This window comes from Bubalus kerabau, chromosome 2, assembly GCF_029407905.1.
Source record: "Bubalus kerabau isolate K-KA32 ecotype Philippines breed swamp buffalo chromosome 2, PCC_UOA_SB_1v2, whole genome shotgun sequence".
NCBI lineage: Eukaryota > Metazoa > Chordata > Mammalia > Artiodactyla > Bovidae > Bubalus > Bubalus kerabau.
In genome coordinates, this window is record NC_073625.1 from 88,452,600 (window position 1) to 88,480,318 (window position 27,719).

General features: G+C 36.0%; 1 protein-coding gene across 4 annotated transcripts in view; it reads left to right on the plus strand.

Annotated features, from left to right (window-relative positions):
- ARL6 (ADP ribosylation factor like GTPase 6) overlaps positions 1-25,007 on the plus strand; it is a 40,568-nt gene extending 15,561 nt beyond the window's left edge. For 3 of the 4 annotated variants that reach the window (XM_055567872.1, XM_055567871.1, XM_055567873.1), the window contains exons 5-8: positions 1,594-1,688; positions 12,548-12,677; positions 16,527-16,582; positions 22,316-25,007. In XM_055567872.1, the coding sequence (XP_055423847.1) occupies positions 1,594-1,688; positions 12,548-12,677; positions 16,527-16,582; positions 22,316-22,341 (307 nt within the window). In that variant the 3' untranslated portion in view covers positions 22,342-25,007. The remainder of the gene's footprint in view (positions 1-1,593; positions 1,689-12,547; positions 12,678-16,526; positions 16,583-22,315) is intronic. The other variant, XM_055567874.1, reaches the window with a different exon arrangement.
- Positions 25,008-27,719: the final 2,712 nt, after the last annotated feature.

Genomic DNA, 27,719 nt, shown 5'->3' on the forward strand with positions numbered 1-27,719 from the left:
CAAAGTGACTGAATGTTTTTAAAGCTCTTGATATATATTTCCAATTGTATCAGTTTCTATATCCACTGGTAATATGTGACTATAATAAAACGCATTCATCTTTTTAAATGATAGCAGACAATGGTATTAAAAAGTTGTTTTATTTTTTATATGCATGTGAGTACTAATGACATTGAACTTTAAAAATCTTGATTTATGACTGGAATAAGTGAGTCACAAAAAATATATAAATGTCTAATAAATATATAAAAATATATTGAACTTAACAAGAAATTAATAAAATGCAAAGTAAAATAATATGGTGTTAGGATGGTAAAAAATTGAAAAGAATAAGAGCCATGCTGGCCAGGGAGTGGAAAAAGTGCTGATAGTATTATAAAATTGATATAGCATTTCTAATTTGTCAGTGTTTATCTAAAACTTTATGTATGTATTCCTAGGCATTCTGTTCCTAAAGTGTCAAGAAATTTTTTAAATGTATTTGGGAGGATGTTTATCCCAAAGTTTTTCATAGTAATGAAAATTGGAAGTATTCTATGAAGCCCAACAATAGAAGTTTGATACAATATTTAATGACATACTCATTATATTTTACAGTATAATGAAAGATGTCATTGAAAGACGTCTTTCAAAAAAAACTTTATTGAAAGCTTCTTTATGCTTTAATGCTTCATATAAAAGTAGTTCAAACTATACTATAAAAAAGATCAAGGAAGTGTACATATATATCAGAAAGGCAGAATAAAACAGCAAGGTTCCATTTAAATACAGTTGTAGATATTCATATATGAATATTCTTGCTTGGAAAATTCCATGTACAGAGGAGCCTGGCAAGCTGCTTGCTGTCCATGGCGTTGCAAAGAGTTGGACAGGACTGAGTGCACGTGCGTACACACATGTACAAAGAAAATGCTGAAAATGATTTATTTCCAAATATTAATGATTGTGCCTGTGTAATAGGATTATGTTTTTACCTTTTTAAAAAACAACTTAATTTATGACCATGCTGAGTTCGTTGATGCACACAGGCTTTGTGTAGTTGCAGTGATTGGGGGCTATTTCCCAGTTGTAGTATGTAGGCTTCTCATTGTGGTGGCCTCTCTTGTTGCAGAGCATGGGCTCTAGGTTTCAGAAGTTGAATCACTTTGGCTCAGTAGTTGTGATTCACAGGCTCTAGAGTGTGGGTTCAGTAATTGTAGCGCATGGGCTTAGTTACTCTGCATAATGTGGGATCTTCCTGTATCCGGGCATTGAACCCATGTCTCCTGCATTGGCAGGTGGATTCTTAACCACCAGGAAAGCCCAACTTGTTATTTTTTTAAATTATGAAATGAGTCATTAAATTTACCACATTATGACCCAAATGAATAAAAATTACTTTACACGAAATGTGACTTATTTGGTTAATATATTAACCAAAATATGGCAGTATAAATTACTCATATAAACTAATAAGGAACAGCACCAACGCCTGTAATGATAAATCATCATAGGACATGAAGACATAATAAATGGTTTAAGATATGCAAATGAATAGTTAACGTAAAAAAAGGTTGTTTATCATTAATTTTTCTCATTCTTTGTATTACACAGAGAAGGACAAGCCATTATTTTTGTCATTGATAGTAGTGATAAATTAAGAATGGTTGTGGCCAAAGAAGAACTTCGTACTCTTCTGAATCATCCAGGTACATGTGTGTGTCTTTCAGTCTGTAATGTCTGTGCTTTGGGGTCATGTATGATGTTTTGTTCTTTGATGTCAGCAAAATATGTTGTTTACACTGTATCAGTTCAGTTCAGTTGCTCAGTCGTGTCCGACTCTACGACCTCATGAATCACAGCACGCCAGGCCTCCCTGTCCATCACCAATTCCCGGAGTTCACTCAAACTCATGTCCATCAAGTCAGTGATGCCATCCAGCCATCTCATCCTCTGTTGTCCCCTTCTCCTCCTGCCCCCAATCCCTCCCAGCATCAGAGTCTTTTCAATGAGTCAGCTCTTCACATGAGGTGGCCAAAGTACTGGAGTTTCAGCTTCAACAAAATTCCTTCCAAAGAACACCCAGGACTGTTCTCCTTTAGAATGGACTAGTTGGATCTCCTTGCAGTCCAAGGGACTCTCAAGAGTCTTCTCCAACACCACAGTTCAAAAGCATCAATTCTTCAGCACTCAGCTTTCTTCACAGTCCAACTCTCACATCCATACTTGACCACTGAAAAAACCATAGCTTTGACTAGACAGACCTTTGTTAGCAAAGTAATGTCTCTGCTTTTGAATATGCTATCTAGGTTGGTCATAACTTGCCTTCCAAGGAGTAAGTGTCTTTTAATTTCATGGCTGCAGTCACCATCTGCAGTGATTTTGGAGCCCCCAAAAATAAAGTCTGACACTGTTTCCACTGTTTCCCCATCTATTTTCCATGAAGTGATGGGACCAGATGCCATGATCTTTGTTTTCTGAATGTTGAGCTTTAAGCCAACTTTTTCACTCTCCACTTTCACTTTCATCAGGAGGCTTTGTAGTTCCTCTTCACTTTCTGCCATAAGGGTGGTGTCATCTGCATATCTGAGGTTATTGATATTTCTCCCAGCAATCTTGATTCCAGCTTGTGCTTCTTCCAGCCCAGTGTTTCTCATGATGCACTCTGCATATAAGTTAAATAAACAGGGTGACATTATACAGCCTTGACGTACTCCTTTTCCTATTTGAAACCAGTCTGTTGTCCCATGTCCAGTTCTAAGTGTTGCTTCCTGACCTACATATAGGTTTCTCAAGGGGCAGGTCAGGTGGTCTGGTATTCCCATCTCTTTCAGAATTTTCCACAGTTTATTGTGATCCACACAATCAAAGGCTTTGGCATAGTCAGTAAAGCAGAAATAGATGTTTTTCTGGAACTCTCTTGCTTTTTCGATGATCCAGCAGATGTTGGCAATTTGATCTCTGGTTCCTCTGCCTTTTCTAAAACCAGCTTGAACATCTGGAAGTTCATGGTTCACGTATTGCTGAAGCCTGGCTTGGAGAATTTTGAGCATTACTTTACTAGTGTGTGAGATGAGTGCAGTTGTGCGGTAGTTTGAGCATTCTTTGGTATTGCCTTTCTTTGGGATTAAAATGAAAACTGACCTTTCCAGTCCCATGGGCACTGCTGAGTTTTCCAAATTTGCTGGCATATTGAGTGCAGCACTTTCACAGCATCATCTTTCAGGATTTGAAATAGCTCAACTGGAATTCCATCACCTCCACTATCTTTGTTCATAGTGATGCTTTCTAAGGCCCACTTGACTTCACATTCCAGGATGTCTGGCTGTAGGTGAGTGATCACTCCATCATGATTATCTTGGTCGTGAAGATCTTTTTTGTACAGTTCTTCTGTGTATTCTTGCCACCTCTTCTTAATTATCTTCTGCTTCTGTTAGTCCCATACCATTTCTGTCCTTATCGAGCCCATAGTATACAGTTCTGTAATTTTGACAAATGCATATATTCATTTAACTGTTCTTGTCTCTACACTCCCAGACGAAAAACAGAACATTTTCATCACCCTGTAAGTTCTTTCATGCCCCTTTCCAATCAGCACCCCTACAAGGGGCCGGAAGAGCTACTAATCTGATTTCAATCTCCAAAATTTTGCCTTTTTTTGCAATTTCATATAAATGGTGGGGAAAGGTACATACATTTTTGTGCCTAGGTTTTTATATTCAATGTAATGTTTTGGGGAATCGCCCATGTTGATGTATGTATCACTTGTGTACTCCTTTTATTTGCTTTGTAAGATTTTATTATATGACTAACACAGTTTGTTTATCCAGTGTTTAGTAATTGATACCTAAACTGTTCCTAGTTTAGGGCAATTATGAATAAAGTTGGTGTGAACATTTTTTGAAATATAATTGACATATAATTTTATATCAGTTTCAGGTATTCAACATAGTGATTTGATATTTGTATATACAGTTAGCCTTTGAACAACTGGGATTTGAACTGCACAGGTCTACTTACGTGTGTTTTTTTTTTTTTCAAATAATGCCACAGTAGTAGTACTGCTGTTGCTGCTGCTGCTAAGTCGCTTCAGTCATGTCCAGCTCTGTGCGACCCCACAGATGGCAGCCCACCAGGCTCTGCCGTCCCTGGGGTTCTCCAGGCAGGAACACTGGAGTGGGTTGCGATTTCCTTCTCCAATGCATGAAAGTGAAAAGTGAAAATGAAGTTGCTCAGTCGTGTCCGACTCTTAGCAATCCCATGGACTGCAGCCCACCAGGCTCCTCCGTCCATGGGATTTTCCAGGCAAGAGTACTGGAGTGGGGTGCCATCGCCTTCTCCGACAGTAGTACTATATGATCCAAAGTTGACTGAATCTACAAATGTGAAACCGCAGATACAGAGGGCCAGCCATGAAGTTAGTCACAGATTTTTGAATGTGCAGAGGTCAGAAATCCACCCCCACATTTTGCAAAGGTCAACTGTACTGTAAAATGATCACCACAAGTCTAGTTAACATCCATCAGGACACATAGAAAAATTTTTTTTTCATGTGATGAGAACTTTTAAGATATATTCTTATCAACCTTCAAATACCCAATACAGTATTACTAACTGTAGTCACCATGGTGTACATTACATCTCATAAATTATTTCATTACTGAAAGTTTGAACTTTTTGACCCCTTTCATCCATTTCAAGCTGTCTCCACTCCAGCAACAACCAATTTCTTCTCTGCATCCATTAGTTTGTTTTCTGTAGATTTTTTTTGTCTTCTTTAGCTTTCACATGTGAGATCATATGGTATTTGTCTTTTTCTGACTTATTTCACTTAGCATAATGGATTTCATTTTGTCATTTTCTATCTTGTAATGGCCTCTCTTGATTTTGTATTAGGGCTTTAGAGACCTCATAAAATGACTTGAAGAGCAGTTACTCCTCTTTTTATTATTTTTTTTTTATGTTTTGGATTTGTTAAGAATTGGTATTATTTCTTAAGCATTAAATAAAATCTAATGAAGCCATCTGGTTCAGGATTTTGTGTGTATGTTGGAAGCATGAACTATAAATTCAGTTTCTTTAAATGAGGTAGGGCTATTAAAGTTCTGTATTTGTTCTTGGGTCACTTCTAGTAATATATAACCAAATCTGTTAATTTGTTAATTTATATAAGTTGTGAAATTTATTGGCATAAAATTGTATCATCCTCTCATTATCCTTTTAATGTCTTTAAGACCTGTATGATATACATATCTTCTTTCGTTTCTAATACTGGTAATTTATGTTTCCTCCCTTTTTTATTGCTCCATCTTTTAGAGAGTTTATATGGTTTTACTAATTTTCCTAGAAAAACTTTTAACTTTGGTAGTTTCCTCTGCGGATGTGTCTTTTTCAGATTCCATTAATTTCTGCTCTTTTTTTATTACAAATTTTTGTTTTTATTTTGAACTTCCTGTATTTAAATTGAATTTCATTTTCTCTTTATCTTTTTCAGATCGAAGTAGAAATTGTTGATTTTATATATTTATTTTTTATAAAGCATTTTATATCTAGCTTTTATAATAAAAGCATTTAAAGCAATACATATTTCCTGAGGATTTAACTATCTCACAAATTCTGATATATTTCTTTATTATTTGTCTCAAAGTATTTTCTAACTTACCTTGTACGTTGGTCTTTGATGGTTGGATTATTTAGTAGTGTATTATTTAATTTCCCAAATATTTGGAATTTTCTAGGTGTCTTTTTGTTATTGATTTCTAATTTAATTCTATTTGATCAAATAACCTATTTCAAAGATTTTCATTCTTAGAAATATATGGCCTAACACATATGGTTGAGCATGGTGAATGTTCCATCTGCAATTCCATAGAATGTGTATCTTGCTGTACTTGGGTGAAGAATTCTGTAAATATCAGTTGATAGTGTTATTCACATCTTCCATATCCTTTATTGTGGTAGAGTTGATGTACAGTATCGTATAAGTTTCGCATGTACAAAATAATGATCCACAGTTTTTTAAGTTGTGTCCATTTATACTAAATACAAAATATTGCCTGTATTCCCTGTGTTATACAATATATTCTTGTAGCTTATTTATTTTATACATAGTAGTTTGTTCCTCTTAATCCTCTACCCCTAACTTCTCTTCCACCCTTCCCTCTCCCAAGTGGTAACCACTAGTTTACTACCTATGTCTGTGAGTCTGTTTCTTTTTTTGTTAACATTCAAAAGCTCGTTGTATTTTTTTAGATTTTAATTATAAGTGATGTCATACACTGCTGAGTTTTCCAAATTTGCTGGCATATTGAGTGCAGCACTTTCACAGCATCATCTTTCAGGATTTGGAATAGCTCAACTGGAATTCCATCACATCCACTAGCTTTGTTCATAGTGATGCTTTCTAAGGCCCACTTGATTTCACATTCCAGGATGTCTGGCTCTAGGTCAGTGATCACACCATCGTGATTATCTGGGTCGTGAAGATCTTTTTTGTACAGTTCTTCTGTGTATTCTTGCCATCTCTTCTTAATATCTTCTGCTTCTGTTAGGTCCATCCCATTTCTGTCCTTTATCGAGCCCATCTTTGCATGAAATGTTCCTTTGGTATCTCTGATTTTCTTGCAGAGATCCCTAGTCTTTTCCATTCTGTTGTTTTCCTCTATTTCTTTGCATTGATCGCTGAAGAAGGCTTTCTTATCTCTTCTTGCTATTCTTTGGAACTCTGCATTCAGATGTTTATATCTTTCCTTTTCTCCTTTGCTTTTCGCTTCTCTTCTTTTCACAGCTATTTGTAAGGCCTCCCCAGACAGCCATTTTGCTTTTTTGCATTTCTTTTCCTTGGGAATGGTCTTGATCCCTGTCTCCTGTACAATGTCACGAAACTCATTCCATAGTTCATCAGGCACTCTGTCTATCGGATCTAGGCCCTTAAATCTATTTCTCACTTCCACTGTATAATCATAAGGGATTTGATTTAGGTCATACCTGAATGGTCTAGTAGTTTTCCCTAGTTTCTTCAATTTAAGTCTGAATTTGGCAATAAGGAGTTCATGGTCTGAGCCACAGTCAGCTCCTGGTCTTGTTTTTGCTGACTGTATAGAGCTTCTCCATCTTTGGCTGCAAAGAATATAATCAGTCTGATTTTGGTGTTGACCATCTGGTGATGTCCATGTATAGAGTCTTCTCTTGTGTTGTTGGAAGAGGGTGTTTGTTATGACCAGTGCATTTTCTTGGCAAAACTCGATTATTCTTTGCCCTGCTTCATTCCGTATTCCAAGGCCAAATTTGCCTGTTACTCCAGGTGTTTCTTGACTTCCTACTTTTGCATTCCAGTCCCCTATAATGAAAAGGACATCTTTTTTGGGTGTTAGTTTTAAAAGGTCTTGTAGGTCTTCATAGAAGCGTTCAACTTCAGCTTCTTCAGCATTACTGGTTGGGGCATAGGCTTGGATTACTGTGGTATTGAATGGTTTGCCTTGGAAACGAACAGAGATCATTCTGTCATTTTTGAGATTGCATCCAAGTACTGCATTTCGGACTCTTTTGTTGACCATGATGGCCACTCCATTTCTTCTGAGGGATTCCTGCCCGCAGTAGTAGATATAATGGTCATCTGAGTTAAATTCACCCATTCCAGTCCATTTCAGTTCGCTGATTCCTAAAATGTCGACATTCACTCTTGCCATCTCTTGTTTGACCACTTCGAATTTGCCTTGATTCATGGACCTAACATTCCAGGTTCCTATGCAATATTGCTCTTTACAGCATCGGACCTTGCTTCTATCACCAGTCACATCCACAGCTGGGTATTCTTTTTGCTTTGGCTCCATCCCTTCATTCTTTCTGGAGTTATTTCTCCACTGATCTCCAGTAGCATATTGGGCACCTACTGACCTGGGGAGTTTCTCTTTCAGTATCCTATCATTATGCCTTTTCATACTGTTCATGGGGTTCTCAAGGCAAGAATACTGAAGTGGTTTGCCATTCCCTTCTCCAGTGGACCACATTCTGTCAGATCTCTCCACCATGACCCGCCCGTCTTGGGTTGCCCCATGGGCATGGCTTAGTTTCATTGAGTTAGACAAGGCTGTGGTCCTAGTGTGATTAGATTGACTAGTTTTCTGTGAGTATGGTTTCAGTGTGTTTGCCCTCTGATGCCCTCTTGCAACACCTACCATCTTACTTGGGTTTCTCTTACCTTGGGCGTGGGGTATCTCTTCATGGCTGCTCCAGCAAAGCGCAGCCATTGCTCCTTACCTTGGAGGAGGGGTATGTCCTCACCGCCGCCCTTCCTGACCTTCAACGTGGGATAGCTCCCATAGGCCTTCCTGTGCCCACGCAGAAAACTCAGCAGTGGCCACAGGACTGGAAAAGGTCAGTTTTCATTCCAATCCCAAAGAAAGGCAATGCCAAAGAATGCTCAAACTACCACACAATTGCACTCATCTCACACGCTAGTAAAGTAAAGCTCAAAATTCTCCAAGCCACGCTTCAGCAATATGTGAACCGTGAATTTCCCGATGTTCAAGGTGGTTTTAGAAAAGGCAGAGGAACCAGAGATCAAATTGCCAGCATCCGCTGAATCATGGAAAAAGCAAGAGAGTTCCAGAAAAACATCTATTTCTGCTTTATTGACTATGCCAAAGCCATTGACTGTGTGGATCACAATAAACTGTGGAAAATTCTGAAAGAGCTGGGAATACCAGACCACCTAATCTGCCTCTTGAGAAATTTGTATGCAGGTCAGGAAGCAACAGTTAGAACTGGACATGGAACAACAGACTGGTTCCAAATAGGAAAAGGAGTTCGTCAAGGCTGTATATTGTCACCCTGTTTATTTAACTTATATGCAGAGTACATCATGAGAAACGCTGGACTGGAAGAAGCACAAGCTGGAATCAAGATTGCTGGGAGAAATATCAATAACCTCAGATATGCAGATGACACCACCCTTATGGCAGAAAGTGAAGAGGAACTAAAAAGCCTCTTGATGAAAGTGAAAGTGGAGAGTGAAAAAGTTGGCTTAAAACTCAACATTCAGAAAACAAAGATCACAGCATCTGGTCCCATCTCTTCATGGGAAATAGATGGGGAAACAGTGGAAACAGTGTCAGACTTTATTTTTCTGGGCTCCAAAATCACTACAGATGGTTACTGCAGCCATGAAATTAAAAGACGCTTACTCCTTGGAAGGAAAGTTATGACCAACCTAGATAGCATATTCAAAAGCAGAGACATTACTTTGCCAACAAAAGTCCGTCTAGTCAAGGCTATGGTTTTTCCTGTGGTCATGTATGGATGTGAGAGTTGGACTGTGAAGAAGGCTGAGCACCGAAGAATTGATGCTTTTGAACTGTGGTGTTGGAGAAGACTCCTGAGAGTCCCTTGGACTGCAAGGAGATCCAACCAGTCCATTCTAAAGGAGATCAGCCCTGGGATTTCTTTGGAGGGAATGATGCTGAAGCTGAAACTCCAGTACTTTGGCCACCTCATGCAAAGAGTTGACTCATTGGAAAAGACTCTGATGCTGGGAGGGATGGGGGCAAGAGGAGAAGGGGACGACAGAGGATGAGATGGCTGGATGGCATCACTGACTCGATGGACATGAGTTTCAGTGAACTCTGGGAGTTGGTGATGGACAGGGAGTCCTGGTGTGCTGTGATTCATGGGGTTGCAAAGAGTCGGACATGACTGAGCTACTGATCTGATTTGATCTGATGTCATACAATATTTGTCTTTCTCTGTATGGCTTATTTTATCCAGCATACCACCCTCCAAGTCCATCTATGTTGTTACAAATGGTAATATTTAATTCTTTTTTATGAATGAGTAGTATACCATTGTATGTATGTACCACATCTTTATCCATTCATCTGCTAAGTACACTTAAGTTGCTTTTATTTATTTTTTTTAGGTTGCTTTTATATCTTAGCAATTTTAAATAATGCTGCTGTGAACATTAGGATGCTTATATCATTTCAAATTATTATTTTTTTATTTTATAAATACCTAACAGTAAAATTGCTGACTCACATGGTAGTTATATTTTTAGTTTTCTGCTGCTGCTGCTGCTAAGATGCTTCAGTCATGTCCGACTCTGTGCGACCCCATAGACGGGGGCCCACCAGGCTCCCTCGTCCCTGGGATTCTCCAGGCAAGAACACTGGAGTGGGTTGCCATTTCCTTCTCCAATGCATGGAAGTGAAAAGTGAAAGTGAAGTTGCTCAGTCGTGTCTTGACTGTTAGCGACCCCATGGACTGCAGCCTACCAGGCTCCTCTGTCCATGGGATTTTCAAGGCAAGAGTACTGGAGTGGGTTGCCATTGCCTTCTCCAGAAACCTCAATTCTGTTTTCCATAGTAGCTGCACCAATTTCCATTCAACCTAAGAGTGTACAAGTGTTCAATTTTCTGTGCATCCACACCAATATTTATTGTGTTCTTTTGGACCATAGCCATTCTGACAGACAGATGTAAGGTGATATTTCTTGGCAATTTTAATTTGCATTTTTAGTATATATCTATTAAATTGATCTAACTGTGTGGATCACAATAAACTGTGGAAAATTCTGAAAGATATGGGAATACCAGACCACCTGACCTGCCTCTTGAGAAACCAAAATGCAGGTCAGGAAGCAACAGTTAGAACTGGATATGGAACAACAGACTGGTTCCAAATAGGAAAAGAAGTACGTCAAGGCTGTATATTGTCACCCTGCTTGTTTAACTTATATGCAGAGTACATCATGAGAAATGCTGGACTGGGAGAAACACAAGCTGGAATCAAGATTGCCAGGAGAAATATCAATAACCTCAGGTATCCAGATGACACCACCTGTATGGCAGAAAGTCAAGAGGAGCTAAAAATCCTCTTGATGAAAGTGGAAGAGGAAAGTGAAAAAGTTGGCTTAAAGCTCAACATTCAGAAAATGAAGATCATGGCATCTGGTCCCATCACTTCATGGGAAATAGATGGGGAAACAGTGGAAACAGTGTCAGACTTTATTTTTGGGGCTCCAAAATCACTGCATATGGTGACTGCAGCCATGAAATTAAAAGACGCTTACTCCTTGGAAGGAAAGTTATGACTAACCTAGATAGCATATTCAAAAGCAGAGACATTACTTTGCTAACAAAGGTCCATTAGTCAGGCTATGGTTTTTCCAGTGGTCATGTACGGATGTGAGAGCTGGACTGTGAAAAAAGCTGAGTTCTGAAGAATTGATGCTTTTGAGCTGTGGTGTTGGAGAAGACTCTTGAGAGTCCCTTGGACTGCATGAAGGTCCAACCAGTCCATTCTAAAGGAGATCAGTCCTGGGTGTTCATTGGAAGGACTGATGCTGAAGCTGAAACTCCAGTATTTTGGCCACCTCATGCGAAGAGTTGACTCATTGGAAAAGACTGTGATACTGGGAGGGATGGCGGGCAGGAGGAGAAGGGGATGACAGAGGATGAGATGGCTGGATGGCATCACCAACTCAATGGATATGAGTTTGGGTAAACTCCAGGAGTTGGTGATGGACAGGGAGGCCTGGCGTGCTGTTCATGGGGTCACAAAGAGTCGGACATGACTGAGCTACTGAACTGAATTGAACTGAATGTGTCTTTTAAGGCTGCTGTTTCCTTATTGACTTTTTATGTTTATGATCTGTCCTTTGATGGAAGGGGGAAGTTAAAGACCCCTTACTATTATTGTGTTGCTGTCAATTTCTTCATCTGTTAATATTTGCCTTATATATTTAACCTCTCCTATGTTGGGTACATACATATTTACAACTGTCTTTATCTGCTTGAATTGATCCCATGAGCACTGTCCTTTAATGTCCTTCTTTGCCTCTTTTTATAGTTTTGTTTTAAAGTCTCTTTTGTTGATATATGCATTGCTGCCCCACCATTTTTTTCATTTCCATTTGCATGAAATATCTTTTTCCATCCTCTCACTTTTGGTTTGTTTCTTTGTATTTGAAGTGAATCTCTTATAGGCAATCTATGTATTGGTCTTTTTAAAAAAATCCATTCAGCCACCCTATGTCTTTTGACTAGTCCATTTACATTCTTATCCTCCTTCTATAATATTTCTGTTTGAAGTTTTCTTCGTGTTGACAGTAAAAATGAAACAAAATGTTTGACTCTTTGCTAGGTGCTGTTCAGTAACTGTTTAATGAGCCCGCCACTCCCACCCTCATCCATCTTTGGTTTACAGTTCCAACAAGAGGGCAGATAATCTTACTTGCCTTGTAGCTCAGCTGGTAAATACTCCACCTGCAATGAGGGAAACTTGGGTTCAATCCCTGGGTTGGGAAGATCCCCTGGAGAAGGGAAAAGCTATCCACTCCAGTATTGTGGCCTGTGGAATTCCATGGACAGCACAGATAACCTTAGGAAGAAGTGTATTTTAAATTCTAGTATCACTTAAATATGTGCTTGACAGTATATGCCTTTAAATGTTTATGTATGTGTGATATGGGAAGAAGTGATTGGAAGACAATTTAGTGGATTTCAGTTTTAAGGATTTTGGAGAAGATAAAAAGCTAGAAGTGTGATGATAGTCTTATTTTCTCTTTTAGATATTAAGCACCGTCGAATACCAATCTTATTCTTTGCAAACAAAATGGATCTTAGAGATGCATTGACATCTGTAAAAGTATCTCAGTTGCTGTGTTTAGAGGACATCAAAGATAAACCATGGCATATTTGGTAAAGTCTTTTATTTACATTTCATTTTATCATTCTGAAAAAATCTTCAACTTCAGGGTTTTTTTTACAAGCTCACTGTATAAGTGACTTAACATGGCAGGATGAAAGGTAAAGATTTTATGTTTTATAAAATTGTAGTGTTGCAGGTATTCAGTAATATATTAGTGTTAAAACCTTTTCAAATCTTTTCAGGGATAGAAAAACTAAAACAACTCTTTAAAAGAATTAACCAATCTACTTACTTACCCAGCTTCAACCACACTAATTTCTTTGTGCACATTGAATCAACCAACCACAGTTGCATCTCAAGGCATTTGCACTTTCCCTTTGTCTGAATCATTCTTTAAAACAATTTTCCTGCTTACTATTTTACTTTCTTTAAGAAAGAGACCTCTCTTGATAATTTTCTGAAATATTACTATACATTACCCCCATCTCTTGTGTTTTTTTTTCTTACTTTGCTTTATTCGTCTATTGCCATATGACCTCTTCTTTTTTTTAATTTTCTCTTGTATAGTCTGTCTTCCTAAACTAGTTCATTAGTACCATGAGACCTGGGATTTCATTGATTTTTTTCACTCTGTAACCCCCAGAATAGTAACAGTGCCTGTTTAGTAGGTACCTACTCATAGGTACTTAGGAGATATACACAATAAATACTTGTTGATATGAATAAACAGAATATAAAAATCTGTTTGGACATACTGTAAAACTGAACTCTTAAATAATTAGAGTCTGATATTATTATCTTTTTTCTTTTTTTGGAAAGCAGTTTCTTACTAATATATTTAATTCCAGTATGTTTTTCTGCCAAAATATTCTGATGAGGATAACCAGAAGTTATATATTAGATAGTATTTTAATGCCTACTGCTACCTTATGTTACCCTATGAGGGCTTCCCTGATAGCTCAGTTGGTAAAGAATCTGCCTGCAGTGCAGGAGACCCAGGTTCGATTCCTGGGTCGGAAAGATCCCCTGGAGAAGGAAATGGCAACCCACTCCAGTATTCTTGCCTGGAGAATCCCATGGGCAGAGGAGCCTTACAGGCTACAGTCCATGGGGTCACAAGAGTCGGACATGACTTAGTGACTACACCACCACCTTGTGTTACATTAAGCTTCCCTCTGTTGACCCCCGCCCCCACCTCTCCCTGGCCCCCACCTTCTCCTCTATAGAGAGAGGCTGAACACAGAGGCAAAGAAATCTAGGAAAGAAGGAAGTGATAGAACTCAAAGGAAAACTTTAAGAGCTAACCATGGTGCTGAAAGAGTAATACTATAGCACTTGAGAAATCCTTTGAAATTTTTCAGTACCTAAGGCCACATATGAGTAAAACCCTCCTTACTTTGGAAATCAGAGGAAAAGTCAGTGTTTACTAAATTATTCTTGAGTTGGAATTTGAGGTTCTGTGGTATTTTGTTGGTAAAGAAAGGAGGGAGTTGGTGTAGAGAACTATCTTAAGATAGAACCTTTCTATTTTTGTAAATCATGCTTAAAATGATAATATCTAAAGTAGAATAATTTAATTTTTGCCCTAAGTGTGCTGACTACATTAATGGAAAGTACAACATTCAAAATACGGATCAATTCTAATTAGTAAAAGATATAGTTTTCCTCTTAATTTTGAAGTAGAAATTAATTTTGCAAATGGTAAATGTCTTTCTCCTTAATAATTAGCTATTGAATTCTATTAGGTTTATTTGTTTAATTGTGACACCTTAACTTTTTTTAGTAAGAGAAAAAAATATCTGATGCTATAAGGATATGGACAGAACATATTGCCAGTTTCTTCATTTTCTGTACAACTTGTAGAAGAATGTTAAGTTTTTCTTTTAAGTTTGTCTAAAATTTTGACTTCTTAATTCAAACTGGACATCTAAGTTCCAATTAGTGTTTCACTTGTTAAGGTTTTTATTTGAACTAAAAATAAATTTCTCCTTTAATTTTGAAGAAGAAAAGTAATGCTGAGTGGTGCAAAGATAAAATATTGCATCTCTCTTGCCTTAGGTACAAATAAATTTGGGTACTAAAGGAGAGATTATAGAGAAGTATAGTCTGGACATTTTTTTTGGTTTATTTTTGACCATTTTACTAAACATATAATCAACTCTGATTTTCAAGTCTGATTCTGTTTTAATTCTTCCCATGTGTTCTTTGACTAAGTCCCTAGAGTGATATATGTTTGTATTTGCATTTTTACTATCTTGAGAGGGAGACAGATAATAAAAACATCAGTTGGGAGGGTGAAAAAAAAAGTAGAATAGTAAGAGAAAGAAAAATGAATGTGGTCTCCCTCTGAGATATAATTGAAGTCAAGAAGCAATTCACACAAAGGTTTGGAGGAATAACTTTTCCAGATAGAGAGGCCAGTAAGTGAAAAGGCTCTTGGATGAGAATGTGCCTGATGTTGTCTGGAAACAGCAAGAAGTCCTTGCTGGCTGGAACAGAGAGGTAGGGGGAAATTGTAGATGAGGCCCCTGAGAAATAACCAGGGGCTATGTCACATAGTGCCTTGCAGAAAATGGTGAAAACTCTAGCTTTTATTCCAGTTATGAGTCTTATGATTTATTTGAAAGGAAAGGTAGAATTTAAATATTTGGGAATTATTAGGAAAGATGCAAGATTTAAGGGTTTCTTCATGGCACTGTGCTCTTATGTGGTACTAGAAGTTTGTGATAAAAGTCAATATGTTGATCATTCTTGATATAAGTATTTCAGTTAGTGATGTTTTGCTGTTAATAAAGGTAATCCATAGTTTGCTTTGAATAATTGCATATCTCATGATATTTGTTTCTGCCTTCCTATTTTAAAATAATTCTATAAGTCATGTTCTTGGTCCAGTAAATAATTCCTTGAAAGTAATTTCTCTTTTGATTAGAATCAAATTAACTGTTTTAAGATAATTTAGTACATTTTAAAATCATGCTTTAGCATACTAAAAGCAATCTTAATCATACAGAATATCTAATTATGTATACTAATTGTTATTAGATAATTATATCAGTAACATGAGAAACTGTCAATCTGAGTCTTAGAAAAAGATTATTTCATACTCAAAAAATCCTCTATATTTTATTGTTTTAGTTTATATAATTTAATTTTTATTATTTATAAAATACTGTCACAGTAAGGATTTAGGCTTACTTACTTTCAAGAATGGAATGACAGTGAAAAGACTCTGTATTCAATGTTTTATATGCATATATCAAATATTTAATTCTTACAATAATCACATGAGGCCAGTGGTAATATTCCCCCGTTTTACAGAAGCAAAAGCTGAAGACCAAAGAGTTAAACAACCTATCGAGGTTTGTAAAATCAAGAAATATAAAACTATGGTTGACTTCTACTGGGATTTTTTTATTTTACCAGTTTACCAGAGTTACAGTTACAGATTTATACCTTTTAGATATCAATTTTCATTTCAAATAAAGTCACTCCATCCTGTGGCTAAATTACAACCCAAGTAAAGCATTTCTAATAAATAAATGCTATTGAATCATTGGGGCTGGTAGGGGAAAGTAGGATGGTGTGCTCTATAATCCCACTACTGAGAGACTAACTCAAAGCATATGTTTTGTTAATGCCAGTCCAAGTAATAGTCCTAGAATAGTAAGATTTTAATGATATATTTTTACAAATGTCCATGTAAATTAATGAATAGTTTTCTCATGTCTTGATCCTAAGCACTCAGACTTGTATATCCTATGTATATTCAGTTTCAGTACTTAACCAGTTTTGCTCAGATATGTTATTAAATATATTAATTTGCCATATGGCAAAATTGTAATTATTTATTCTTACAGTTTTTTGATGAAATGGATATTTTTCCGTTGGTTTTATTTCAGTGCTAGTGATGCCATAAAAGGAGAAGGATTGCAAGAAGGTGTAGACTGGCTTCAAGGTACATCATAAAAAACTGCATCTTCAGCCTTTATTTTCTTTCCAGTCACATTTTCTGTCCTTTTTTACATTTTATTTTTATTATATCACTGCCTTTTTCCCTCTTGTTTCCATCTATTTCTGCTATCAGAAAATACAATACAGTAAGTATCCAATACCTTGCTCCATTTACTTCAATTACATTTTTATAAAGGATTTATTTAAAAACTACTTATATCAATATACATGACAACTCTAGAATATAATTTTAATTTATAGCAATAAGTTTCTGTCAGACCTAGTAATAGAAGCACATTTGAATTTTGGGATAAATTTTAGACCTGCTGTCAATAAAAATCTTTGTGGCATGTGTCTTTCAAGAGTCATGCTGTACTCCACATATAGCTCCATTTATACATGGCATGTTTCTACAAATTTTAGTACTCATATTTAGTACTGTATATACTGGTATTCTATTAGTGTTTCTGTATATCACAGTTCTATATGTTATTCATCAAAATAGCTATCATGGTACAAGCTTACTATACCAGGGATTAAATTAAGATCTATCATTTTCCCTAAGGTTACATTATCTACAAGACACAGGAAAGGCTTGAAGCACAGTGACCCACACAGAGAAATAAAACGTGAATGTGCATGAAACCAAGTTCTATAAGTCCTTCTTATTATAGGACCCTGAAGGTCAGGCAAAAAAATTTCCATTTTTGAGCAGGACAGTGGATGAGTTCTTTTAGGAACCTCCCTGCCCTGAATAAGGGTAAATAATGAGATTAACTTGTTAATCCATGAGCTGTGGCCTTGTGGCTATAAATTTAATTTCTTCTACACATTCTTTTTGTTTGAGCTATATGTGATTTTTTTTTCTCTACTGTATGTCATGGTGGGTCTAAGAGTAGCCTACTTACATACATAGAGACATAATATTTCTTTAGTTCAAAGTACTATAAATGTATATCTAATAAATATTTGTGTTATTAGTAAAATGTGTTCTAGCTAACTGCACAGACTGCTGTATTTTTGTTTCCCTCTTTTGTGTTTATATAGCATCATGCCATTTACCATTACACTGCAAAGAACCTTCTAGTTACATTTTACAATTAAGTGAAACTTAACTGAGAACCTCTAAAAGTTCTCAGAATCACTAGTGGGATTTTTCTTTGAACACAACAATTTAGTTTTTCAGGCTGTGTAAAGAAGTGATCAAAGTGACCATTTTATGGGACTGATTCCACATAAAACAAATAGATTACAAAGGAACATTCTAGAGAAGACACTAGAAACATATTGTCAACCTTTATTTCTTATTTTAAGTACTTATTATTTATTGCTCACAGCAGAGATATAGTGTGAATGGAAACCCACAGTTGTTCATAATAAAAAATACAAAGCACAGTACTTAATTGAAAATAAGTGATGGTCATCTGGATTTTAAATTGTACATCTTTTTATTTTGTCTGTAACAATAAGGCCACTAGGTGTCAGGAGTGATCCAACATCACAATTCCACTTGCCAACTCTTAATTTTTGTCATTGACTTTTCTGATCCATTATCTTTGTATCTTAACTCCCAAATCTGTATAAGAAGGATACATTATTGAAAAAAAAAGTTGTGCCCTTGTGTTGCCATATTATTTTATGTAAACTTTACAATTCTCTGCAAGGTAAGTAGTAGTATCCCCATTTTATGTGGGCGGCATGATGTAGAAGTAAAAAACACTTGGACTTCTGAGTCTGTCAGATATATTCCACTACTTGTTAATTATTAACTAATGTCTTTATATTATACAGATAATTTTCCTCATCTTTAAAATTAAAAAATAAAATATCTAAAATTGCCATACAGATTAAATGAAATGCTCCATATTAAAGTGCCTAGCTTAAGAAAGCACTCAAAAAATGTTCAGTTTATCTATCCTTTTATGTAACTTCTCTGTTTAACAGAAGAGGAAACTTAGTATGCAGATTTAAAACTATATCAGTCTGGTTTTGAGTAGGCGATCCTTTGTTCATAATTTCTATGTTATAGTAAATAGTTTATATTTTTGATGCTCCTGTCTTTGGATTTGAAAACAGGTAAAAACCTACCTTGCAAAATAAGTAGCAGTAAATTTAGGAGACTAGTCTGTGCCTCTTCTTGCTAACTTACTATCAAGAAGTTTTTCTGTAAATCTTTGAAAGATGTTCTGAACTTAAATCTCTTCATTTTCCTTGCAAAATTCTGAAATTTCCTAACATTATAAACAATAAGGCCCTGGTTCGTTTTGGATCAATTTAATTTTATTATTTTAAATTTAAGGTTGAAAAACTGAGGATAAAGTATTAAATGACAAATTTTGTGCCATGATTCTATTCTCTTTTGGAGGGATTGTCAATTACGGCCCAAAGACAAGAATCCATAAGTAGACTATTAAGTATTTTTTAAAACCACCAGAGAATATGTAGAAACTATCACAGAAGTGTAAGTTGTTTTCTAGCTCCGAAACTTAAATATTTATGAGAAAACAAAGCATTGTCCCACATGACTCATGAAACTTATTCACTGAGTCACTTTATCTTATGGGAAAAGTTTATAATGCTTCCAGTTTTTATATAAGAATTTTATAAACTAGGAACATTCCATTGAAAAGCCAAGGATTGGACACACACTTAGTTTCATCCCCTCTTCAAATCTCACTAAGAGTGAAGAGACTGAGGACAAAAAGAATGGGAGTGACAAAAATGGTAACCAAATTTTGAAGCCAAATATGTGATGAATGTTGAATAACTTAACAGACTTGAAAGAGTGAAATTCTAAGCTAGCAGTGGAAAAAGCTGGAAACCATCCTAATTTACATTGCAGATCTCTTCAAAGGCTCAGGAATTGATGGAAATTAGAAATAAGGATGAGGTGAGACCGAAAGGAAATGCACAGGTATACATCCATGCGCGAGAAGAAGATTGAAGGTTCATTCTTTGCAGAGAGTTGCATAGTATCTCTGGAGTGGAGAGCACTGAGCACAACTGTGTGTTGGAATGCTAAACTGAAAATGAGGAGTAAATGAAAGTTTCATATTGAAGATTATAACCATGTTCTGCTTTCTCCTGATTCTCCTAGAAGACACTGGCAATAGGTAGAAGATAGAAAGCCAGCTTTGAGGAGTCAGACCAGCTAAGAGAAAAGATCTAAAGGTGTTAAACATTAGAAATTCTCAAGGAAATGGCCTAGCTATACACTAGGATGAAGATTACTTTTGACAAGCCTCACACATGTAACGAAATTCCAGTCAACTTTATAGTGTTCACTTATACATATGAGAAGATAGCAAAGTATTGCCAAGTATTTGAAGACAAAACATTAGGAATTATGGAGCAAAAGAAAAAGTTTAGAAAAAGACTATTTAGGGAGAATGTTTCAAAACACTATTTGAGTAGCCTCAAAGAGATAAAAGAATGTATTACTTTCATGATTATGACAAGAATACTAATTGAAAAAGAATATGAGTTCTTGGAAAATAATAATAGAATAGTAGAAATGGTTGGATGACATCACCAACTCAATGGATATGAGTTTGAGCAAGTTCTAGGAGATGGTGAAGGACAGGGAAACCTGGCATGCTGCAGTCCATGGGGTCGCAAAACGTCGACATGACTGAGCGACTGAACAACAAGTAGAAATGGAAAACTCAATCAAAAGAAGATAAAATAGAGACATTCTCTAAGAAAGTACGAAAAAGACAATGGGGGGAGAAAAGATAAAGTAAGGAGTCATTTATGAGGCCCAAAATCCTAGTAAGAATTTCTGAAAGAGAACAAAGAAAATAGTGGAAAGTCATCAAATCATAAAACATTATTTTCCAGAACTGAATGAGGAGTTTTTAGTTATAACACCCCTTTAGAGCCCAAGGCGGTGGATGAAAATATTCCCACACCAAAGTGCATCATTAAAATCAACACTGAAGATGGTGGAAAATTCACCATATTTCCTGAGAAGAAAATAAGAGATTTCATTGGCAGATTTCCTTAGATAAGAAAACAAAGTAGCATCAGACGTCTCACCAGCAACACTTGGAAGCAGTGCCTGGAAAAATCTAAGGAGAAAATAATATTCTCAGGCAGTATTACTGTAGAGAATTAAGACATCTTCAGCCACGTAAAGTCTCAAGAGTTCACTTTCTATACAGTTTATTAATACTAAAGTAGCCACAGAGGTATACTTGTCAAAAACAAAGGAATAAAGCAAGAAGAAAAATAAGGTACCATGAAATAAGGGGAATCTGCACAAGAAAGTTGGGAAGGAACCCCTAGGATGATAATAAGAGATCCTAGAGTAATAATGAAAGATCTCATATGAAAATACGTGGACGATCATGGAGAACAGCTGGGTCAGATTAAAGAGTCTGCACAAGACTCTGATGGAGAGTTCTTCAAGAAAGTGAAGATCGACCAGGTTTATGCCTCATATTAGTAAAGCCTGAAACGGTGTGAGAGTAGTGGATTAAGTATAATGTTAGTTACATTAAAAAAAAAGGCAGGGTTGGGGGATGAAAAGCAATTATTCACTGCAGGGAAAGCAAAATGTAGTAGAAGAAAGGAAAAAACTGAAGTTTATCCCTTGTCCCAGCTGTGAGTAGCATTCACATAAAACATTACTGTTTTAGGAAATTGGGAGTATTGGAAGCATAATGAGGGTGGCAGAAGATGGTGTACAAATGTGTGAGAACTGAAGCCCTGTGTTACATTGCATTCAAGAAGTAATGAGAAAAGCATATTATTTAGAGATACAGAGGTAATCACCTAAAAAGGAGTTGGAAGTAGTTGCCTGTGAAGGGAGAAAGAAGGGATGAGGCAAGGGACTGAATTTTTAATACAAGCCTCGTAGAACTAGTTGACTAATTGGGTGCATGTACAGTGATAGAAAAACTATAGGGGTACTCTTTCTGCCCCCTTCTGATGCCTATGTCAGAAGCTTTCTCTATCTCCTTTATACTTTAATAAAACTTTATTACACAAAAGCTCTGAGCGATCAAGCCTCATCTCTGGCCCCAGATTGAATTCTTCTCCTCCAGGGGCCAAGAATCCCGGTGTCTTCGCGTGATTCAACAACAACCTTTCACCACCTTGGGGGAATTCTTTACCCTCTCTCAGTGTCTATGCTGAGAGTTTTGTACTTTCCTCCTCTCTAATAAATCCTACTCACTTACTACCATTCATGGATTCCATTCTTCCGGGCTCCATGGACAAGATCTCAGATTCCCTTCTCACCCCAGCCTTAGAACAATTGACATGAATACTGGTTTGTTGAGCCATTAACAGCCCAAGTGTTGGGAAAAGGAAAAAGAAAAAAAATACCCTGAGGCAGAACTGATTTGAAGAAAGGCAGATTCCTAAGCAAATACATAGTTTTATTAACATAGCTTAAGAAAAACATTTCCATAAGAAAAATCACACTGGTTAGCTCAAGGTTTGAGAATAGTTAAGTTCAGGTGGAACCAGGCATTCTCAACAGAAAAGGGAAAAATGTCTGCCACTTGCAGTTTAATTCCTCCTGCTGCCTGGGGACCTCTGGCCTCCCTACAGAGGCTGTTAACAAAAAAAAAAAAAAGAAAGAAAAACTATAATACGAATTGTGCTTTTAAAAAAAAGCAGTTGTATGCATGAGTTTCTACCTATTGTTATAGATTTGTCTTTGATTACTTTAGAAAGTAGATTTTGCCCTGTAGAGACTAATAATTTTTTGTTTGGTTTTTGTTATCAGATCAGATCCAGTCTGTGAAGACATGAAAAAATAGTATTTGGAAACCTCAACAGTTTTCAGTTGAAGAAATATATATTAAGGCAAACTGAATACTTTACATTTTTTAAAGGTGTCTTTACATGTAAGAATACTTTATAATCTTCTATTTGCATTTATGGACTCTTAATGAGGTTTTTAAGAAGATAGGACTTCAGGTATGCTAATCTGGCCATTAATTATATCAAAACTAAATCTTCCCTCTGAAGAGTTCCCTCCCTAGGTTTATCAACTTCTTGGTAAAGGTCTACATTTGATTGTAATTAGAATGTTTATAAAGTCAGAGTTATCTCAGTACCCCATCATGATTAATGATATCTTTAATGCATTTTATTTTTTAATTGTCAAAAAATATAGTTTATGATATGACTTTGTAGTAAGATGTGCTTGTGAAAAAGAACTTTAAATATTTATAAGGGTCCCTGGGTAAATTAATATATATCAAAGCTTTACTATGTCACCATCAACATAACCTAAAATGTAATGTACCAACTAGTGTGCTTTGTATGCCAAAAAGAATAATGCTGTGTTAACATGGCATTTGGTGTTTTACTGTCAAACATTTGCAAATTATCTGAGACCAAGTTAAACAGAATTCATTTATTCAGTGAATACATATGAAATATCTCTGTATCTATACTAGTTTGGCATTGTCCTAGGCAATGGTGATATAAGGTAAATAAAACATGTTGCTTATCCTCAGAGAACTTAAAAGATAATGAGGGAAAATTTGAGCATCTTTTCTTACATAGTGTCTAATTTATTTCATTGGCTGAATGAAAATATTGCATTTTAAGATGAATTATTACAGTTGATTTTTTTCTTTCTTCCTTTAAATTGTATCCAGTTTACTGTGGTACTTTGTTAAAATAGACTGTGACTCATCAACTATGATTTTCTTGTGCATGAACTGCTGCAAAAATGTTCTTTAGAATTTTAAACATACTTCTGCCATCTACTGTTTGCAAATTGTGTTGCTTCTCACAACTTAGAGACTACTTGAAATTGTAAACACTAAAGAGAAGCATTTGTTTTTAATCAATCACTGGGGAACTGTGGATAAAGCAGTGGTGTAAATCCTGAAAAATATTCCATATAAAGGAAAACTGTAATATACAGTACGTAGCATCTTAAATATCCTTAGCTGTGAAAATGAAAGAAACAGAAGGCAAAAGGTAAGTGAGTAACAAAGGTGTATTACAGTGACTACAGTAGTGGCATGTTTCAGAGATTTGAATACAATCATTTTAAAACTATAGTAAAAATTCTATAATCCAGTTTGTCTTAGTCGAGAAGTCCCAGTGATTTGAAATTTGGCAAATTGAAAATTACCCAGACTATTCCAGTGATCCAGCATTTTAGCTAGCTTGCCAACTTCTCATAAATGGTTTTGATGAGGATACAAGGTGAGTCTCATTAATCTAGAGTTGCTTTAAATATAAAAAAGATGTGAAGATGAAAACACTGCAATTCAACAAAAAAACTGTTATGCTGTAACTATTTTAGGAGGATGGAAAAAGTGGTCGTGTAAGAGAATTCAAATCCTTACCTACCATAAGGTAACAATAATAATAGCTATCATTGTATTTTGAGCAAAATATTATTACACGTATGGTATTTTGCATCATATCAACCTGACAATAACCTTATGTAGTAGATTCTAGTATTTGTTTTATAGACAAGGAAAGGACCTAAAAATGTTATTTGTTTAAGGTCACAGAGCTAGTAAATGGTGGTTCTGGGATTCAGAACAAAACAATCTGTTTAAAATAGATGATTCAAGAGCTAAGAGTAATACTGATTTTAGAAATATAGAGATACCTGCCACAAGAATAGCTAAAAGGATAGAAAAATCTTCTCTGGGGTGGGAGACTAGGATGGGTGTGGAGGAGGTCAGGGACAAGGGACTACTGCTTTATTTATTTATTTTTGCTTTTTGTTTGTTTTAAGTCTGTTTAACACTTCAAATTTTAAACTGGGCAGAAATGACTATGATAAGAATAATTCTTAAGACTGTGTTAATACTGAGCTAATTAGTATTCCACAAACGACAGTAGTTCATACCTATGTAAATACATAGAAGAGGGTACTGACTGTTTGCTTTGTTTCCATAATCTCCAAATCTAGTTTATAAGCATCCACTCGTACTCTGTTTTCATTTAAAGATTATGTAGAAGCAAGTTGGGCTTTAGTGGTCACAGCATGCCATATAAGTGTATATACACTGAGGGTATTGCATTTGTATTTAACATATTATGCAATTAAAATGTATTTAGGCTAAAGCAAGGTTTTTTTATGTTTAGACATCATTGTGTTACAAAAATTAATTCATTATGCTCTATATTTCAATATGACTCCTCATAAAATGTTGAAAAGTTAGCCTATTGTATATTGTGCATTTAAATGTTTATACTGTGGACCTATTCAGCCTGTGCCTTATAAATCACAAAAGAGCTGAGTTGTGTATATTTTTCATTTGTAGGTTGTCTGCTAAAAATTATGAATTATCTTCTGATTATTTATTTTTTTCCTTTGAAATTTTCAGCCCACCATGTTGCAATTTCTATAAATATATGCAGTTACCCTTGAGAAAACTTAAGGCAAATACATCCTGCATGTAACTCTGGTACATTAAAATACTGTGCATTTTAACTGACTCGGTGCATATTTTCTGCTTTCTGATTATTCCTTGTATGTTGTTGTTCAGTTGCTAAGTGGTGCCTGACTCTTTTCGACCCCATGGACTGCAGCATGCCAGGCTTCTGTGTCCTTCACTGTCTCCTGGAATTTGCTCAGACTCATGTCCTTTGAGTCGGAGATGCCATCTAACTGTCTCATCCTCTGCCGCCCCCTTCTTTTCTTACCCTCAGTCTTTCCTAGCATTGGGTTCTTTTCTAATGAGTCAGCTCCTCGCATCAGTTGGTCAAAGTATTGGAGCTTCATATCTTCAGCATCCGTCCTTCCAATGAATATTCAGGGTTGATTTCCTTTAGGATTGACTGGTTTGATCTTACTGTCCAAAGGACTCTCAGGTGTCTTCTCCAACACCACAGTTCGAAAGCCGTGATTCTTCAGTGTTTAGCCTTCTTTATGGTCCACCTCTCACATCCATACAGGACTACAGGGAAACCCATAGTTTGACTCTACGGACCTTTGTCAGCAAAGTAGTCTCTGCCTTTTAATATGCTGTCTAGGTTTATCACAGTTTTTCTTCCAAAGAGCAAGTGTCTTTTAATTTCATTCTTTCTGTTAGTTAAAAACTAAACCAAATATTAAATGTTCACTTAAGTGGATGTTCAAATAGATTTATACATTTCTATGACTGGCAGGAAATACTTTGAGAAATGATTATTGTGTTTGATTAAATGTTTCAAGTAACTTAGTTATTACATTGTATGGTGAATCTTTCTCATTAAGGATGTTCCTTCTGGGGTTTTCAAGGAATTGCCTCAGGACCATTACTGACTCTTCTGTTTGATCATTTGATTTTAATGCCACACATGGCTGCTTCATGGACACATAGTATTAAGCTTTTTTTCTGGTGATTTGGAATGAACCAAAAAGAACAAATTAAATTCTTCTCCAAATTTCAATTCAGTATGTGATGCTAGAAGTCATAGAGGAACAGTAGGAACTTTGAAAATAAAATTTGGTTAGAAATATAGTAGTAATAATAAACATTTTATATGTTTTTTTATATTTTATTGTGTGCCAGGCACTAAGCACTTTACATATACATATTAATTCATATTTAATCCTAGTAACGACTCTGTAAGGTAAATGCATTTACTTCTATTATGTAGATCACAGATGAACAAACTACTGTTCTATTTTTGTATGGCCCTTGAGCTAATAATGGTTTTACATATTTTTTAAATGTAAATTTTACACTTACATTTTTAAAGAGTTGTTTTTTATTTAAGGAGCAACATATTTTTTATTTAAGAAGCAAAATTTTATGTTTTGTGACCCGCAAAACATAAAAATATTTACTGTCTGGGGCTTTGCATAAAATCTTTGTCGACCCCTATTGTAGATGATGAAGGTGAGGCAGAGGAAGTTAAGTAGCTTGCCTATGAGTCCACTGCAAATAAACAGAGGACTCCACATTTTGAGTCTAAATTGTCCCCATAATTTGTGTTCTTAATCTCTGCAAGCCTTCTCAGAAAGCTAAAAATCATTCTAAAATGAAATGAAGCAACTTAAAATTACTTCTTTTTTAAAAGAATTATTTTTGGCTGTGCTGGGTGCTGCGCTTGGGCTTTCTGTAGTTGTGGTGTGTGGGCTTCTCACTACAGCGGCTTCACTTGCTGCAGAGCGTGGGCTGTAGACCTTGCTGGCTTCAGTGATTGTGAGGCTTGTGCTTAGTTGCCCCTCGTGTTCTCTGCCTTGGCAAGCATATTCTCAACCACTGGACCACCAGGGAAGTCCTACTTCTTTCTTAAATAATTATACTAAAGGTGAACAATTAGATTCAAATGGCTGAAAAGTAATGCCCTTTTTAAATTTTTAAGTTAATTATTTGTTGTTTATCAGCCAGCAGATTCTTTACCACTGGACCACCAGAGAAGTCCTGAAAGTGATGCTCTTTGAAACCCCTCTGTGGCCCCCCCACCAGTTATATTGATGTCCTGATCCTCTGAAGTCTTTTTTTCCTTCCTTTTCTTTAAAAGGGTGGCAAATAGATGGGGCAAATTCTGAAATATCAGGCATGTTAAAGTTGCAAAGTTTAATCACACAGATTATCCCCAAGCGTCTAATTTGGACTTGTAGATTTCTCAAGTTTACCAACATTTTGAGGTAAATGATAACTAGTGGAACCTGGCAAGTCCGTGGGGTCACACAGTTGGACACTACTGAACAACCTTCACTTCATGTATTAAAATATTAATGAGATAGAGTTATGTTTCCAATTAAGGGTAATCATTAATGTTGGAGTTAAAGCCAATTTCACCTTTAAGCTCTATTTTCTTAGGCTCAGTGTAGTGTGTGTGCATGTGTATGTATCAGAATGCATATCTTAAGGTCATAGGAAGCTCTCAGGTCACTCACAGCAGTGATCATTAACTTTTTCCCCAAGGCTTTCTTGGGCAGGTTTAACATCTTACAGATATGTTATCCTTTCCGTGTTGTAGGTTTGTGGTTTTTTTTTTTGTTTTTTTTTCTTTGTTGTTTTTTGAGACTGTTAAATGTGATATACATCAGCTCTTGCCATTTCTGGAAACTTACTGCATTTTTTTAGTTACTGGATTGTAAGCATCTTAAATACTGTCCACTCATTCAGTGAGTTTAATTTTTTTCTAGATTCATATAATATCACTGATCATCCCTTTTTACATTGTTAAACCCTCATACTGTAAATAATTTT